Here is a 17,584-nt window from a genome sequence, read left to right on the forward strand (position 1 = left end):
CATATGTAGTTACTTACAGCAGGTAATAAATATACTCCACAGACACAGACACACACACACACACACACACACACACACACACACACCACATGTTCACTTCCCTCGTGCTACCTTATCGATGCAAACTTATCATGAACAGCAACACCCAAACCAAATTAAATAAAGAAACACCCCCCCTCAGATAGAAAAACATACATTTGATCTTGACCCAGCATCTCGGCCCCAATGTCGTGCTCCCCATACTTACATACGCTGTCGATACGCAACCGCCCAACTCCCCTCCTCCCACTCTACCCTCTACACCACCTCTATACTGTGTAGTCACCATCCCGTTTGTTGCGTCGCAGCCTCGCACCGCGACCGCACACAGCACCGCCACCCAGGTCTCTCAAATCACACACCCAGGCTAACTACCTACACGTCCAAACAAGCCCCAACAATACCTAATCACAGGAAAGTGGACTTCGACTTCGGCTTCGAAGTTCATCAGGATTCCCATCTCTCATTACCACAAACCAAGCATTGACTTTTCGTCCCATAGCTCCGCGATGCGGTATAGCGCGCCCCCCACCGCACAGACGCTCACAAGCAAACAGGCGATGGACGAGTTGTCGTGCGAGACTGCGGGTAGCTATGTACTTATGGGGTAGGTAGCTAGAAAGGGATGGCATTGTTCATGCGATTGGTACGTGGTTTGCAGGAGCGGGATGGTTGAATGGTTATCTCCCGCTCTTTTGAGCGCATCAGACAAAGAACATCCATTCAATTCTCGTAGTAACATGTATACATCACGATTCCGTGGATTGTTTGGTAATGCACGGTAGTAACTATCTGGAAAGCAAATGAGTATAGTAAGGCCACCATAACTCACAAGCACTAGACATAACACAGATACCTACGCCGTAGCCGGTTTTCGAGAGCATGTATGTGTTAGGTACAGTACGCACTTTTTACTGCTTTTTACTGCTGAGTAGTGTGTAGTGAGAACCGACTGGAATGGAATGGAATGACTGTGTTTGTACCCACATCGCCAGCTAGCCAGCTAGCCACGCCGTGTAGCTGACTGGTTTGTTGGTTTGTTGGTTTGTCAGTTGGGAAGGAGTGGAGGGAAGGGGAGTGGAGTGGAATGGTGTTTGGGGGCCAAGTGAGGATTGATGGGTTGCGGCGAGGGATGAGGACATGGACGCTCGTTGCTTGTTTTTTTGAGAGACTTGAGAATTGAGATAAGGTGAGGTGAGGTGGGTTGGGAGATGTTTGTACGAGTGTTCATGTACATAGATATAACGATTCTCCCGGTTATCGTAATAGATATTCTTAGGTACACAGTACAATTTTCAAGGAACGAACGCTGGTGATACGAACGACAACAAATCTCCGCCCAGAAGACGCACCCGTTGACCTTCCTAGATAAATCATCCAAGCTAGGCACTCAGCTCTAGAAAAACAATAAAACTACTACAAGTAGTTGCTGCGGTGCGTGATGGTAATGTTAATCATGGTAAACCAGAGGGCGAAATGTGGTATGGTGGTCCCTCAGGCGTACCGGTATCCACATCTCACATCCCACAGTCGCGATGTGGATTGAGACCTGCCGCTATTGGAATGAGGCTGAAGGCTGAAGACACGGGCCGTGAGGCTGAAAAGCAATACGGGTACTAAAGTACAGAGGAAGGAGGAATGGTGATGTTTCCTGTTAGCTTTCCGTGGTTAGTTTTCAAGGAAGGTTGACCGCTTTCACGTTCTCCAATAGTAGCAGTAGTAGCGTATATTTTTCACGAGACAGTAGAGCGCAGCATGATTGAACAAATGGACAATGTCTGTATTCAATAGTATAACACTCGAAGAAGACAATATCCCGTTCATATTCCGCCTTTCGCATGAAGACCTACTCTCTGTGTGGCTAGTGTGTATTGCTGTGCGGCGCGGTGCTGTTTACGCCCCCATCCTCTCCTTTTCATTTTCCCCAAAAGCGAAAAAAAAAACGAAATGGAACGAATTGACTGATCAGAGGATTGTCAATCGAGAATTTTTTTTTCTTCCAGCAATATTTGTGGGGAGGAGGAGGAGGAGGAGGAGGAGGAGGAGGAGGAGGACATGCGTTGTACACAGCACACTCGTCACGAGGCGAGGAGGATTTACTACATTTGGACGTAGCTTTTATACCCTAATTCGTTCATTCATTCATTCATTCTATCATCACAACCAAGATCAAGAACGTCACAAGAATCACACTTCGAAATTGGCATTGGGTAGTTAAGGTACCTAAATTATGTTTATGTTTACACCCTCCTGTTTTCTCTCTCAATTACTCCCTCCCCTTCCTCCCTCCTGTCCGTTGCCTTGACCCGTGCCTCCCTGTCTGTCCGTCCATACGGTTCCCAGTCGGGAAGACGCGAGGAACGACGAGCGGGGTTACCTATAAATTTGACTTGTTGGGAATTCTTTCCGAAAACGTAAGATGAAAAAAAGAGGCTGCGACTCGCGGTTTTTTAGGCCGTCTGGAGTGGGCCTGGGCGTGCGTGTGCGACTCAGTAGACAAGATGGATTTTTGGAGATTTTTATTTCGAAGGGTTTGGTTGGTTGGTGGAGGGATGGAGGCTTCTGGTCGGAAGGGGGATGATGATGGATAGGTAGGGAAAGAGAGAGAGAGAGAGAGAGAGGCATACGGAGAGAGGAAACGAGACTGCACTACGCCGCAACGCACCGCACCGCACCGCCGCAGGGCATAGCATAGCACAGCACCGCGAAACGCCTCGCAATGCTAGATTAGGTTAGGGAAATGGGAAAAGAAATCGCCGAGCGAAGGGGAACAGAGAGCTACGATTCCATACTTTCTCTATCAATCTTCCTCTTTCAGAAGGTTCTCTTCATTGGGCTCTTCGGGCTCCGCGGACTGCTAGTGCTCGGCACAGAGAAGAAACCGAGCTGTGGGCCCTGGGACGACAGTCTGGGACTCCTTAAAGGCGTTGCTCTGCCTCCTGCTGCTGCTCCCCCGTTGGACGACGGGCGAACATCGATGTCGCTGACCCGGGGGCTGGCGAACTCACTAGGTAGAGGCGGGCTCCGCAGCGGTTGGTCTTGCTGTTCAAGTTTATGTTCTTCCTCTTCGGCGGCCATGCTGAGTTCTTTCATCTCGAGTTCGTATGCTGTCTTCTTCTCGAGTAGGATCGCTTGCACTTCCTCCATGTGCTCGGCAAGCATCTCGTTCAGGTCGCTGTGGTCCGACTTCTTGAGCTTGCCGTACTTTCGCCGTATCTTCCGCGTTCGATTGGGGTCCCAGACGTGGTGATTATTCGCCACGAATACCGACGAGTGCTTCGGGGGATGATGTGAGCATTGTTCTCTGCCAAGCCATGACCATTACTCGGAACTTACCGCATAGAACCAGTTGCCGATGTTGTCGTCCGTTGATCGTTTAATTGAGTGTATTGGTGTTTGCGCGACGAAGCCCATAATGTATTGGATTCCGGTATCGGGATCCGTGGAGTTTTCTATAGCGAGTGAGTAGGTGCCACATGCTATGGTCGCATTTTGGGACCTTACCATGGATACTGAGCATATCCACGAGTCCGAGATATGCAGCGCCAATGCCTAGGAGAAATACTTGCGTAGCATCGTGGGGTCTGCGAGAAAGTTAGGTTACAGCTTAACTCCACCTGTTGACGATACACACTCGATGTAGTTCTCCCACAGATAAGTCGCAAGTTCTTTTGTTTGCTGCCCTCGCATCTCGGGACTGTCGGCTTCAACGAGGCCACCGTCATCCTGTCGTGCCATTAGTCGAGTAAGGTGTGAGAGCCGCTCGTACTACACTCACATCTTCCATGTCAACTATTTTAGGGATATTCACATCGATGACTTCAAACCCTTCTGCGATAGCCCAATCGATATACCGCTTAGAGACATCAGTCTTGATCCGCGGTCAGCGGATGCACTATGAATGACTACACAGACTTACCAGCCATGTATTATGTAACTCAGTCTTTCCCGTCATCGGATCGACCATATTCATGACTCCGGGAGGATCATGGAAGATGACCAGAAGCGGGCGAGCTTCCATGAAATGTGGGCTTGGTGGTTGTCAATTTTGGTAGTCCCAATGAAACTGGAATTACTTACGTTGCAATGACATTATACTGAAATGTCTCCGAGATCCCAGATCGCTTGATGGTCAGAGGATGCATCGAATGCTCTTCTGCCAATGTTCGACACTGCCACTCCCGAATGATTTCGTGCAATCGTCGCGTAGCATCGGAAGTCGGAGTGTTCTTCTCCAGATGTTTGGGGAACATGCATTTCCAGTACTTCGACTGCTCGCGCTTAACTTGCTCAATGGTATGGACACAGCTCTCTTTGGGAGGACCAAGGTCTTCAGCAAGTCGATCAGGCGGTTGTAACATCAAGGTTCGTGTGACTGCCAATGCCGATCGTGCAATAGACCGAAGATTGTACCCTCCTTCCAAACAGACAGCAATCTTGCCTTGGGCTAGACGCATTAACATATGGGTCATGTGCGCATAGCAGGCTGGCGTGACATGACAACCTCCTAGAAGATCTCCTTCGGCGGCGTCAAATCCGGCAGAGATGATGACAAGATCAGGATCGAACTCGCTGGCAATGGGAACGACCACTTCCTGGAAAGCATAAATATATTCCGCATCTCCCATTCCATGCTCATCCCACGGAATATTGACGTTCTTCCCTATTCCCGGGCCGTCACCGCAGTAGTTATAATCAGCGTCCGGCATACCAGGATAGAATTTTCCACCTTTAAAGACGTGCAAGGAGATGTACAAAACATTTGGGTCGTTATAGAAGGCATGCTGAACTCCGTTTCCATGATGCACATCCCAATCCAGAATTAGCACCTTCCGGCACTCATTCGGAAAGTTCTCCTGGCATACTCTCGCGGCGATGGGGACGTTGTTGAATATGCAAAAGCCTGATGGTTGGTCGCACTCCGCATGATGTCCTGGTGGACGGATGATTGCGATGGAGTTCCTTACATCTCCACGAACCACGGCCCTGCATGCTTCGATGGCACCACCAGCTGCAAGCCTTGCGGAGTCAAATGTGCTGTTATTAAAGTAGATGGAGTCCATTCCACTCGAAAGCTCTCCTAACTCTTCCTCTGATCTGTCTGTAGAGGCAGAGTTAGTATCATAGGAAGTCGGTCCGAGAGGCTGACTCACGTTGTAAAGACTCTACAAACTTATAGTGTTCCGGAGTATGTATGAGGCAAATCTCGCCCCTAGTAGCAGGTCGTGTGTGAATTCTCCAGCATTGCTCATGTTGCGACGACTCTTCGTCGTCCTCAGGACCTTGGACAAGGCCGGCCTCGCGGATCTCCTCAAAAATCTCGTGAATACGGCGAGGATCCTCCGGATGGATGTCATTTTGATTCAGCATCAGTGCTACTGGCTCAGCATGAAACCTCATGCGCGAATCATACACCAGTCCAGTCTTGGAAGAGGAATACGACAATGGAGGAAATGTCGGGGGAGGAGGTACGCGAACCTGTACGTAGGACGACGTAGTGGATGTCACATCCATCTCATCAGTCTCCATATCTGGCGAGGTATCCCTACTTCGACTGGCTACAGGAGGTCCGTTAAACAGTGACCCAGTATCAGACGAGTCGGTGGGAATTGGATGTGTATATGCATGAGTTAATTCGCCGTGGCTCAGGATTGGCAATTCATCTTTAATGGGTGAGAAGCGCGGCTCAAGATTGTCGCGCAGCGCAAGTTTCGATGGATCAACTGTGTTTGCCAAGTGGTTGCCATTCACTTCTGTAGTCGCCAATACAGATTCATCTCCCATGATAAAGTCTTCGTCATCCATGGCGCCGGCGGTGCCTGACGTGACCAGGCCACCTTCCTGTGTCTGGTATTTGACCTGCGCCTTCACGTGAGTAACAAGGTCATGATAGAAATCGCCAACATGGCGGCAGAGAACACCAAAGCTTTAAGCATACGGGAGGGAATGTGTAGCTGCGCTCTTCTCAATGCGCCGACAAGTTAAGTGCTTCCAAACAAAGAGGTGCTGTGAAGTGACCATGATAAGGAAAAAAGTAGCGGGGCAGTTGGAACGAGTAAACATGAAAAGAATGAAGATGAAATGATCTAATAGAGAGAATAACAGACGTTAGGAAATATGGTAGATGACGTACCTTACTCAGGCGATTTCATAGTAAACGCGAAGTGTCCAAGCTAGGATACGGAGTCTTGATACTTTAGTGGAGTATCTGCAGTCTGCGCTTACTAGGGAGGAAGTAATTCAAGCACTGTTATTGGCCAGGATTTGGTTCAATTGTGCTTTGCGCAACCTGTTGTTCAGGTGTTGAGTATTGTTGAAGTGATGTCTTGGGATTAAGATACTGGATCGAGGGTTGTGAGGTTTGGAAGCGATAGTTGATAGTGAGACTGCACCACTGAAAATATCGCCGCTGAAGCAATCCAAGAGGTGACCACAAGTATGATAGGCGTGATCACATAAGGCACTTCCTGATGCTAGTCGTAGAGGCTGCTGGGGTTTCGCTTGATCACTATAGGGTAAGTAGGGACGAAGTTCGATGAACAACAGATGCGCTTGGAGTTGCATTGGTGCTGACTAATCACACTAGACCACTTATCGCTAATTAAAACAACCACCCGCAAACAATACCGTCGCAATAGAGCTCTGAGTTGCTGGTCCTGATGCTATCAGATTGCCATATTTGATTGGCATTATCGGCAGTCAGATTGATCCATATAGCGATCAAGGAAACGAGACGCAGCGCAGCACATCAATCTCTAAAACAGCGATGAAGATGTTCATGAGGAAACTAGGAAAACAGAAATAGAATTACCTTTACTACATCAAAGATATGTGAAGTGGATGCCACGCCTTTAGTATGTTAGAAGGGCAACTCTTACTCTACAATTATCTTCAGTAGGAATTCTGTTCTCCACGCGTGACCTAATAAGAATAAATGTTCTCTGGCTTGCAAATCTCTGCAGAAGTACCAATTGGAAGCCACCTTCTCTTTGGGGCATATTTAGACATCAAGCCGCCATTCTCTCCCGTAACTTTCCGAAGCTTTCTGGGGTCTTCGCCCTATGACCGAGCACACGATAACTTTGAGGCGGCCACAATGCTACTATTCGGTACTTAGCACGAATATCGGCAAGGTTCCCGGAAGTACGTACCCAACATACCCCATTACCCCAACCTTGACCCGCGTGTAACAGTGATTTGCCGCGGGAGCTAGACAATGGACGGGAACTAGATCATCGTGTCAGGGGTAGAGCTCATGGACGAGTGGAACTTGTTAGCATGTGTTTTGCAATTGGAGATATGTTTGGCGAGGTTGACGACAGTCTTTTCATTGTTGTTGTTTAATCTACTAGGTTATCCATTTTTCGACGCCACCATATCCCTCCCTCATCGCAATCCGTTGAAGTGCGTTCAATCATGAAGTAGTGCAACCCGAATGTTAGGCCCACTCTGAAATACTATTAATCCACGTTCTCCTCATAACTTTGACATCGTCGGGCTCTGTCCTGACTCCTAAGCGTGTCCGTCAACCTTGGCAATGTAGACAAGGAGGTCGAGCACACGGCGGGAGTAACCCCACTCGTTGTCGTACCAGGAGACGAGCTTGACGAAGTTCTTGTTGAGGGAGATACCGGCCTTGGCATCGAAGATGGAGGAGCGGTTGTCGCCGATCAAGTCAGTGGAGACGATGTCGTCCTCGGTGTAGCCGAGTATGCCTGGTTACGGAATTAGCATGTGTTCTGAGAGCCTCTTTTTGACTAATTCTCTACTCACCCTGGAGAGAACCCTCGGAGGCCTCCTTGATGGCCTGCTTGATCTCGTCGTAGGAAGCACCCTTCTCGATGCGGACGGTCAAGTCAACGACGGAGACGTTGGAAGTAGGCACACGCATGGACATTCCAGTGAGCTTGCCGTTGAGGTCAGGGATGACCTTTCCGACGGCCTTAGCGGCACCAGTGCTGCTGGGGATGATGTTCTGAGCAGCAGTGCGGCCACCACGCCAATCCTTGGCGGATGGGCCGTCAACGACCTTCTGGGTGGCAGTGTAGGAGTGGACAGTGGTCATCAAACCCTCGATGATGGTGAACTTGTCGTGGATGACCTTGGCGAGAGGAGCCAAGCAGTTGGTGGTGCAAGAGGCGTTGGAGAGAACCTCAACGTCGGACTTGTAGGTCTCGTGGTTGACACCCATAACGAACATGGGAGCATCGGCGGAGGGAGCAGAGATGACGACCTTCTTGGCACCACCCTTCAAGTGAGCCTTGGCCTTCTCAGTGGTGGTGAAGACACCGGTGGACTCGACGACGTAGTATGCGCCAGTCTCACCCCAGGGGATGTTGCTGGGGTCCTTCTCCATGTAGAAGCGGATGGTCTTGCCGTTGACAATCAAGTTGTTGCCATCGATCTTGATCTCGCCCTTGAACTGGCCGTGGGTGCTGTCGTACTTGAGCATGTACGCCTATCGTGCAGTGTTAGCCCCGCATCTGTGTAGTAGAGTGTTCCCTTGGCGAACACTGGCAATGCCTGCCTTGTTACAGGTATTTACCAGCGCACCGGAGAGAGAGATGAGTAGAGATGATACGTACAGCGTAGTGGGGCTCAATGAAGGGGTCATTGACGGCGGTGATCTCGACGTCGTTGTGCTCGATGCTGTAAGGAGGGGTCAGCCTGGGCACTTTTGACAACTGCGAGGAAGTCGCAATTGATGCTGTAGTTAAAACTTACGCGTTACGGAAGACGATCCTGCCAATGCGACCGAAGCCGTTGATTCCGACCTAGATATAGTTGTCAATGGCTGTCGTGGATGAGGTTGGTGGTGGTGGTGGGGGATTGGTATGTAGGTAGGTAGCTTACCTTGACGACCATGATGAATGTGTGATATAAGAAGCTGGTAACACCGACAAACTTAGAGACAGTTGACAATGAGGAAGCTGAGAGAAATCAGAGCGTACTTTTTGAAGAATGGAACAGGGCGGGATGAAAGTTTTTAAAGGGAGTTTGTTGTGAGTAGGAGCTAGGGTTGTTGGGGCGCTGATGGTGGTGGGGTGTTTTTAAAGTGAGGGGCCCGAGCACTGATGCGTCCAAAAAGAAACGGCGGCCGACGTCAGGATGGTCAGTCGTGTAGGAGGAGGAGAGCTATCAACACACGCACACACACTCCCTCTCTCACACCCGGACGGGAGTATCTCACTACTGCTGGCCCAGTTACAAACCATTCTAGCTTCCCTCATACCCGGCCGGGTACTCACCTGATGGCAGAATGTTTGTCTCCTTACCTCGGACAACTCTGTCTTCCTTCAATTGTCCGTAATCTCCCGGTATTCTCTGTTTGTTCTGGTAGTTTAGGTAGTGGGAGTAGGAGGGGCAGAGGAATGCTAGCAGCTGTGTATTATCGTCGCGCATTCAATATAAGCAAGCAATCCCCCCCGATTTCACGGTGGGAGAAGGATGCACCTTCTCTCCCACTCCAATTCACACCAACCTCAACCCTCCGACTACACCGAAACGAAAAGCCACGCCAATGGAAAAAGACACCGACCCATAGTACTCCTCTATGCGAGGTGACGCCGATAGCTACTGGGCACTATGCTACACGACCCCTCCAATCTGCGTCAGGGAACCCCAACTCCGAAGCCGCTATGAGAAAAAGATTATGAACCTGGTTGCCGTAATACATCGAATTGCTTGTGGCGACGCGGGACACTCGGCGGCCGTCGCCTTCGCCTTCGCCGTCACCATCTGCATCTGCATCCGCGTCTGCATCATACTGTAATCCTGTCTCGGTGGGATGGGGATAGATGCGTGGGTTGGCGCAGCTCTGGACAATCATTCGATAGTAAACGGGATGACAACGTCTGATTATGCAAGTTTTGCTTTGTGTGGTTGGCGAGCATTCTGTGTAACGAGCACATGCCTCTCTATCCGCCACGCAAGCGTCACCGCTAGATTCCTGATGCTGTTCACGGCGACCACCAACGCCTACAGGAGATTTGTGAGATTGACGATACAGTAACGACAATAGCCTACGAAGGCAAATGGTGAGGTAAACACAACTCAGATGTTGAGATGTTACAGATGCATAGTAAGCGCATCCGCGGCCGAGAGGCTAGCCACTTTTAGTGTGAACGTAGCAAAGTAGCAGTAGGAAGCTCGTGGAGGACATGTTTTGCTTTTGTTCTCACCTCATGACTTGATATTTTTGGGAATTTGGAATAGCAATTGATGGGTCACAGACTCACTACGATGTTCTGGAAGCTCATATCGGCATCCCTGCATCTACAGTGCCATGTATACCATGTATATATCGGCATGTGGACTATTATGATTATCGGCAAGAGGGGCAGAGAGAAAACATGTCGTCAAAGGTCCGAACCATGTTCATAGGGCTGATCGCCGGAATTGTCGGGCAGTTTGAGCGTGTTCAACCACGACACGTGCAGTGAGTGTATCGTAACAGAACACAACCCGATCATCTACTGGTGCGCATACCGGTGCATGGTACATTTTAGATTGTGTGGGCCCTGCACGCAACGTTGCTCGACTTTCCAAATAACTATTATCTGATCTGATAATTGATTCATGGTGCACGGAGTACTTGAACCATCAATGTGCCCACTTCTCGAACGTCAAACTGGTTCACTCGTACTATTGTCTCGCATGTCCAGTCCAGCACCACCTCAACAGTAACGACTGCCAGGACGCAAAGAGAGACCAATGATCTGATATGCGCTAAGAAGAGCAAGCTATCTCTCAATTGAGCCCATCATTTCGCAGTCGTAGGTACCTAGGTATTTAACGATGGCATGATCATACGAGTCGATCCCCCCCCTCATAGGATGATTATCATTTCAGGCCACCGTGTTGGAGGTTGTGGAAAGATAATAATTGCAGTCGTGTCAACGGTGATGTAAGTTATTGTTGGGATGATTGACGAGGATTGCCACTGAATCGCCATCTTGTTTGTATTTATTCTGATCGAGAGAACATCCTCGGCGATGATGTTTGGCCGTCCAATAATTGTGATGGCATTCTGTGTGTTCTTGGGAAAGGGGACGGTTTGAGAGGAGTAGTAGCTCGGCCAATCAGCATTGATTACGTTTTGGCGTGGTGTGACAGAGCTTGCCCATCTGCCAAGCTTTTCGTCGAAACCTCATCTCATGGGCATTTCTCCTTCAGCTTCCCATCCTCCTCCATCACCTATCTGACCCATTGAGACCGGCTGTTCCCTCGACGGGGAGCTTCAACCTTTCCTTTCCAATTCGTGCTTCAATCTCCACTCCACCCGCCATCATGATGCGCTCCTCCGTCATCCGGGCCTCCAAGTGCTCGGCTTCGATCATCCCATCGACCGCAACCCGTCAAGCTGCCCGTGTCCCTCGCGCTGCCTCCATCGTCTGCGCCCAGCAACAACAGACCCGTTCGGCCCACGCCATCTCTAACCCAACCCTCGCCAGCATCGAGAAGCGATGGGAGGACATGCCCCCCCAGGAGCAGGCCGATTTGTGGATGTCGCTTAGGGATCGCATGAAGGTCGACTGGAAGGAGTTGACCCTCCAGGAGAAGAAGGCTGGTGCGTAGAACCTTCAATTATGCCATTGGGTGTATCAGGGCGCCGGAGGACGTGTGGTGCTGTTATCACTGTTCTATGGTGCCAGTCTCGGCAAAATATCCGAGGCAGCGGACCCTCACATATTCGCCTACGTTCTGAGAACCATCAAGCTGATATATCATCTGCCATATAGCTTACTACATCGCTTTCGGTCCCCATGGCCCACGACGACCCCCTCCTGCGGATGAGGGCCGCAAGGTCTTCCTCATGACCACCGCCGTTGTCGGCGCTGCCATTGCTGTCTTCTCTGCTACCCGTCTCTTGGCCAACCCCCAGCGACCGCACACAATGACCAAGGAGTGGCAGGAGGCCTCAGAGGAGTACTTGAAGGTATGCTGGTTTTGGGCGAATGCCTGGGCAATCCAATGTCACGATGCACATACTAACCCTTTAACCAGGCACAAGGCTCTGAGCCCATCACCGGCTACAAGGGCATGTTGGTCCAGTCTCCTCCCGGCAAGAAGGATGAGTAAATTACAAGAGATGTCAGCAACATACAAACAATATCAATACCAAGCCACATTTCCTCTCCTTTGGTCGAATTTTTCCTTTGGTACTGTTTGTGTGAGATTCATGACGAAGGCGCGGGAAAGGGTTCCGTCGTGCTCGATGGCAGCAGCAAAATCGTCGCCGCTGCTGCTGTTGCTGCTGGGTTTTGGCCAGCCATTGTCACAATAGTGTTCCCCTTTGTACAGAAATTTTAGAGAAGAGCATTCCACGGATTTTTTTCCAACATTGTCCCATCCCAAAAAAAATATCTTGCGTGTTCAACCCCCCCTCCCCTCTCGTTTGAAGTTGCTACTCTCTCCACTTGCCAATTGTACGACCTACGCACGAAAACATTTCCTAAACAAATGTACGTTACGGACCCGCATCTCCCCAATCAGAATCGAGCTCTTCACTCTCGGAATTATGATCCGGGACTGTTGCCGTGTAACCATGTGATGTCATCTATGTTCTTCAATATGCATCCCTTCTCCAAGTACCGTAGTACGACAGACAAAGTACGCAGTAGTAGGCATATACTCAATTCCCCTAATGCTCCTCCCACGAGAATTGAAATCCCCGATACTCTCATACCCGCATAAGGTCCATGTCACCTGAGACGATCTCGCATCAACGGTCGAATTCACTGTTTAAGCCATTGCTTTCACTTGACTCATGACTATGTCTGTCTCATATCAAACACCTAATCAAGCATATATGTTGCAAACTACAACTCAACCTCATCCTCACTTCTCACACAAACAACTCCACTACACGCTTCACCACAACCTAGAAAGAACGGCCGTCCCAGTAGAGCGTACACTCTCCGTATATACTCCGTGAATGATCAAGCTACGGATGCACCACCTACCCTCACTGATAGCCCTACCTTGACATTCGACGTTCTTCGCTCTTATACAACCACAAACTACATATCAAATCTACCAACGCATCTCACTACCCTTCAAAGAATTAGCCACACAACTACATCCACAGGGTTAAATAAGACAGGAGTATGCAAAGGCACAGTGCCCTCGCTCCTCGGGGCCATGATGCACATGGTCACAAGACATAACGATGACCCATCCGCGGCCGTGTTCGTGTGTTTCTTTTTGTGATCAGCAGGCGGAGTGCTTACTTGCCACTGTTGTGCTCGACCGCGGCCGGTCGCTTCGGGGATGCTTTGTGCGTGATGTGGAACATCACATCGCATGGGTGAGGTGGAGTTCTAGATGTGTTTGACGTGGGAGACTTGGGGGATGAGGTTCGGGATTGGGGTCGGGGTTTGGATGTGGGCTGTGGGATGTGGATATGAGGGTGATTGTGGGTGAGGAAGTGGATAGACGTTCACGGTGAGATGGGGGTTTGTTCACTACGAGGGTTGATCGAATCATTTGATTCGTATTACATACTATCATTAAGGGTTTTTGTTCGTTAGGGGTATAATTCCGTAATCCAGACGGGCTCCAGGTTTCCTTTCACCTGGAGCAGTAACGCCGTGACATATGTGACAACCAGTGAGTGCGCAAGCACCCGCTTTAGGCGCGAGCTCCCAGGAGGGTCGATCGTAGGTCACCTTTTGGGGCAGCGAGGTAGCTGCGAAAACAATGAACTCCCACCCTTCCAAAATACAACTACTCCATTGGTATCGTCAGTTGTTGACCGCTACGACTTCTAGCGAGCTCCCATGAACCTCGATCTCAGATTGCCTCTTCCTGCGGCGGGAGAGCTGCGAAGAAATGAACTACCATCCATGATGGAACTGCTTCCGTCCATGCCAAAGCTGCCTCGGTTGTTGACTGCCATGACTGCGCTGTTCCTTTGAGATCGAGTGACCCTCGCTGCCGAGCTTCTCACACCAGAACTTCTTCTGGCCGACCTCCTGCTTCGAATGCTGCGGACGGAAATACGGCTGGACTCTAGATCCTCGTCGCTGGAATCTAGGTCTGTATCTGTATGCTCGTAGCTTCCTGCCTCGGGGATGTCGTCATCAAGATCTCTCTCATCCTGGAGAACGCCTGCCATTTCAGCCTCTTCGCGCTCGAGCATGTGCTCGACTTCAGCCTGCATCATGCTTCCCTCGATGAAACTGTCTTCGTTGAATGTGACATCACCAGCCTGTGGTCCTAGAGCGCTTGTGTCATCTTCCTCGACATCGCTTGCTTCTTCCTCGGTGGACGAGACGTCGCTATCGTCCGCCTCAGCTTCTGGCACCTCGTCGTCGAGATCTCTCTCGCCTTCCATCATTTCGTCATCGCCTTGTGCGGCCTCTTCTTGGTTTGCTGCGTCTGTCTGTGCCGCGGCAAGATCGAGAAGGACTTGTTCGCGCCGGGCTAGCATCTCCTGCTCCTCCCGTTCGTAGTCCTCATCCATCTTCGCCTGATAGGTTTTCGCAACACCAGGCGGTCGGAGCCATCCTGCGCCAAATTTCCGTATATTTTGTTTCCGCTGGCGTATGTTGTTTTCGTCGGCTATAAGGGCAGCCATAAACGCACTGTTTGGGTTCTGGTTTCCATGTTGTGAATTTGGGTTGCGCGCGCCGGTGTTATTGGCAGTCGAGTTGTAGGTGTCGTTGGACGGGATGTCAAGGTAAATGTGGCTTGCTCTACTTCCAGGCCATAGACTGCCGTCCTGTCGCGACACACATGTTAGACTCGTAGTAGTAGAAAAGGAAATGAAATGTATGATGATAGTGAAGGTGATACCACGCGGCAAGGATGGTATAGAGGGATCAAGGTGTAGGATTCAAGTACGTAACCAGGGTTTACCTACCGCCCTTGGTGGTATCAGCGGAAGCGACTGCATGGTCGCATGAGTGTTACTTTTTCACACCGAAGGAATAAGTGTAAGATTTGACATGGAAAGCTTGAACTGCATGGAGTGTAGTGTAAAGGATTGGGAGCATTTGTATGTGTTTGTTTGTACTCAACAAATGAGTGGACTGGCAGACCGAGCTAGTCCCGATGGGGAGTCGCTAGGCGGGGCGGCTCCGCCTTTGTCTGGCTGGCCTCTCAGCCACTCACACTGCTTTCCCGAAACGTATTTCTTCAACAATACTTCTCAGTAGAAATGGGGTCAATACCAACTCTAAAACCTATCGTACGAGTAGTGTGCTTTATTGTAGAGATTATATATGTATACATGATGCATTCTTGTCGTTTGTCTTCCCACTATCTTCTCAAACAAAGTCTATACGAAAACATACATAAACTTACGACATCCCCGAAGGATTTTGAATTGAAACTAACTAGACATTCCTCAAGCCCCGACAATTGCAGAGGCCAAATTTCGTATAAGCGGTTCAGTTTGGTGTTAAACGAGGAAGGCCGGGTGCTTCAGATATCTTTGCTCCTTCCTACCACGTATACAATGGTTACTAGCTACGAAGCCTTTCTTTCATGATACAACGATTGTCCAGTTTTGTATATTATATCACGAAAGATCTCCACCACTAAATCTGCCCATCTAAGTACCTTCCTTCTAATCAAACCTTAATTGTCGAACACTATATACCATCATGAAATATCTTACTCCATTCCTCCTACTGTTTTCGTTGGCACTCGCTGCGATCGATGCTCAGCCTGAGGATAATGTCTCTCTGACACTCGAGGAATTGAGAGACCTGCTGGATAAGCCGATGCACACTACTGCTTTGATGGCGGGCGAGGCCTGGAAGTTAACCCAAAGCTATCTCGACCTCTTAGCAACACAGACGACGGTCCCGAAATCTTTTACGACAAGGCCGAGTGAAATTCATGACCAGGTCGACCTCTAATGATCTATTCGGATCAGAATGAACCGAAGGTCAGTCTCAAAGACTTGGGCTTCGTATAGGATAATGCCACTGACAGAACCTACCAGCAGACCAAGTTAGTAGTTGAGATACCACCTTATTGGAAAGCATGGACTCACCAATATCGGAAGCCCAAGAATATTATTGAGCAAAACGTGGCTCGCCCCGATACCTGTTGGTATTGACTTACATAAGCGAACATTTAGTGATTTACTTTAGAATATAATAGAGATTGTTTATTGATTCCTAAATTTGAACCGCGATGATGGAAAGCTATGAAAAGCAGGGTGGGTCGGTGTCAGCGCAAAGACCGATTGCGTGTGGTTCCTCGTCATGTTGTGCTACACAAGAGTTCGAGTATGAATGTCGATGGTGATTGAACTCTGAATATGATAGCTCAGAGTCTTCAATGCAACCATGACGCCTTTATTGAAAGAGCTGCTAATGTCCATGTTTTCGTAGACAATCGAATGTGAGAAAAGAACCTAGCCGAAAGGGGGACCTGGTTTGCTATTGATTGGGAGGCTGTCGCGGATGGTCAATGGTGATCAACTGATCGGAACCGCGTATGCTTTCCTGCTTGTATGTGGGAAACAATTCTGGATTACGCAGGAAACTTGTAGGTGACTTCTGATGTTAAATTGAAGCTTGGTATCGGAGGCGATGAACGGGGGATCAAGAGATCATTTCATGTTTTTTAGGCCCGATTTTCCACATCTGATATTGTAAAAAGCGACTAAAAATAGGATAGTTGTTAATTCACCCCTGTATGAGCATTATTGATTATTGCATGCAGTTGGAGACGCTGAACTTCGACTTCTTCAATATAGCTCTGTTGGCCAATAATATCGTTGGTATTAATCACCGGAAATGGAAATGTTATGGAGAGCGCGGCATGCACAGTGCTGGGTCTTAATTGACCGGTCAATTGTTCTGTGAGCTTGATTTTGGACAGTAATATACAAATTTCAATGGGACGCGAAGATATTCTTCGTTCGTAGATGCACCGGCGTGTCGCCCTTTGGAGCGTCTGGGATGGTCTTCTCCAATTTCTAGGTTGAATTAGTCGCTGTCTACCAAATCAGTTTTCTACTTGTGGCGCTTACCAGTTTGTCAAATATGCATTTGTTCAACCTCCGCTCTTCCGATCGGCAGTTCCACAACTGATGGTTCTGGTTTTCGAGGCATTGCCAATGGGTACGGAATTCAGACAAGCAGTTCTCGTTGATGTCCTTGATACTAAACTACGCATTAGCAAAGTATAGCGATATCCATCGATTGAGGGATTGCATACACGCTGGCTGCGCATCTTGTGACCTTGCGACCTTCCTTCATGCACTCAAACTCTCCTCGGCCGTTTGCCTCTGTCTTGCACATCATGTAGTCGTCATTGTAGGCCTTGCATCGTGCTCCAATGAAAAAGGATGCGCTCAGGAGAGGAGCGGAACTGGCTCCGAGTTCTTTGACTTTAGGGATGTCATCGGGCAACGGTGTTGTGTCGATGAGGGCTTGTTGATTGAATCTGCGGCATGTCAGCAGTGTGACTCTTACCAAGAAGCTGTTAAAAGTACATACCTGGGCTGTCGTGAAGACATCTTGAATATGGAAGGTCAATGGCGAACGGTGCTCCCGGAGCAGACTGGTATATGGAAGAGCTC

General features: G+C 49.3%; 6 protein-coding genes across 6 annotated transcripts; 2 read left to right on the forward strand and 4 right to left on the reverse strand.

The window, feature by feature from the left end:
* Positions 1 to 2,853: 2,853 nt before the first annotated feature.
* Positions 2,854 to 5,844, reverse strand: BU24DRAFT_346359 (uncharacterized protein; the record flags this gene model as incomplete). Its single annotated transcript, XM_033523485.1, has 8 exons — positions 2,854 to 3,315; positions 3,376 to 3,491; positions 3,544 to 3,623; positions 3,674 to 3,765; positions 3,818 to 3,910; positions 3,959 to 4,070; positions 4,120 to 5,123; positions 5,209 to 5,844. The coding sequence occupies 8 exons, from the start codon at positions 5,842 to 5,844 to the stop codon at positions 2,854 to 2,856; spliced, it is 2,595 nt and encodes an 864-aa protein (XP_033384913.1).
* A 1,560-nt stretch (positions 5,845 to 7,404) lies between these two features.
* On the reverse strand, positions 7,405 to 8,980 carry BU24DRAFT_422945 (glyceraldehyd-3-phosphate dehydrogenase). The gene is made up of 5 exons (XM_033528112.1): positions 8,893 to 8,980; positions 8,764 to 8,813; positions 8,625 to 8,688; positions 7,813 to 8,497; positions 7,405 to 7,754 (listed from the first exon to the last, which is right to left on the reverse strand). Exons 1-5 carry the CDS (start codon positions 8,902 to 8,904, stop codon positions 7,552 to 7,554), a joined length of 1,014 nt encoding a protein of 337 aa, XP_033384914.1. The 5' UTR covers positions 8,905 to 8,980; the 3' UTR covers positions 7,405 to 7,551.
* On the forward strand, positions 8,823 to 9,978 carry BU24DRAFT_205554 (uncharacterized protein). Its single transcript, XM_033521869.1, has one exon. The coding sequence runs from the start codon at positions 9,114 to 9,116 to the stop codon at positions 9,693 to 9,695; it is 582 nt and encodes a 193-aa protein (XP_033384915.1). The 5' UTR covers positions 8,823 to 9,113; the 3' UTR covers positions 9,696 to 9,978.
* Positions 9,979 to 11,328: 1,350 nt separating this feature from the next.
* BU24DRAFT_462719 (COX4-domain-containing protein) lies at positions 11,329 to 12,120 on the forward strand (the record flags this gene model as incomplete). Its single annotated transcript, XM_033532039.1, has 3 exons — positions 11,329 to 11,608; positions 11,781 to 11,977; positions 12,046 to 12,120. 3 exons carry the CDS (start codon positions 11,329 to 11,331, stop codon positions 12,118 to 12,120), a joined length of 552 nt encoding a protein of 183 aa, XP_033384916.1.
* Positions 12,121 to 13,517: 1,397 nt separating this feature from the next.
* BU24DRAFT_422951 (uncharacterized protein) lies at positions 13,518 to 15,026 on the reverse strand. Its single transcript, XM_033528113.1, has 2 exons — positions 14,906 to 15,026; positions 13,518 to 14,764 (listed from the first exon to the last, which is right to left on the reverse strand). The coding sequence occupies exons 1-2, from the start codon at positions 14,936 to 14,938 to the stop codon at positions 13,808 to 13,810; spliced, it is 990 nt and encodes a 329-aa protein (XP_033384917.1). The 5' UTR covers positions 14,939 to 15,026; the 3' UTR covers positions 13,518 to 13,807.
* A 1,631-nt stretch (positions 15,027 to 16,657) lies between these two features.
* Positions 16,658 to 17,554, reverse strand: BU24DRAFT_422953 (NADH-ubiquinone oxidoreductase-like protein 20.8 kDa subunit). Its single transcript, XM_033528114.1, has 4 exons — positions 17,502 to 17,554; positions 17,221 to 17,448; positions 17,033 to 17,165; positions 16,658 to 16,978 (listed from the first exon to the last, which is right to left on the reverse strand). Exons 1-4 carry the CDS (start codon positions 17,519 to 17,521, stop codon positions 16,895 to 16,897), a joined length of 465 nt encoding a protein of 154 aa, XP_033384918.1. The 5' UTR covers positions 17,522 to 17,554; the 3' UTR covers positions 16,658 to 16,894.
* Positions 17,555 to 17,584: the final 30 nt, after the last annotated feature.

Source organism: Aaosphaeria arxii, assembly GCF_010015735.1.
Source record: "Aaosphaeria arxii CBS 175.79 unplaced genomic scaffold BU24scaffold_4, whole genome shotgun sequence".
NCBI classification, from domain to species: domain Eukaryota; kingdom Fungi; phylum Ascomycota; class Dothideomycetes; order Pleosporales; genus Aaosphaeria; species Aaosphaeria arxii.

Bases quoted from the DNA above. Each gene is read 5' to 3' on its own strand.
- BU24DRAFT_422953 (XM_033528114.1), bottom strand. From the start codon at position 17,521: ATGTCTTCACGACAGCCCAG. The intron at 17,449-17,501 runs GTATGTACTTTT...GACATGCCGCAG, and splicing joins ATGTCTTCACGACAGCCCAG to ATTCAATCAACAAGCCCTCA. The intron at 17,166-17,220 runs GTATGCAATCCC...TGCGTAGTTTAG, and splicing joins ACAAGATGCGCAGCCAGCGT to TATCAAGGACATCAACGAGA.
- BU24DRAFT_422951 (XM_033528113.1), bottom strand. From the start codon at position 14,938: ATGCAGTCGCTTCCGCTGATACCACCAAGGGCG. The intron at 14,765-14,905 runs GTAGGTAAACCC...GTGTCGCGACAG, and splicing joins CGCTGATACCACCAAGGGCG to GACGGCAGTCTATGGCCTGG.
- BU24DRAFT_205554 (XM_033521869.1), top strand. From the start codon at position 9,114: ATGCGTCCAAAAAGAAACGGCGGCCGACGTCAGGATGGTCAGTCGTGT.
- BU24DRAFT_422945 (XM_033528112.1), bottom strand. The intron at 8,498-8,624 runs GTACGTATCATC...ACTGCACGATAG, and splicing joins TCATTGAGCCCCACTACGCT to GCGTACATGCTCAAGTACGA. The intron at 7,755-7,812 runs GTGAGTAGAGAA...TTCCGTAACCAG, and splicing joins CTCCGAGGGTTCTCTCCAGG to GCATACTCGGCTACACCGAG.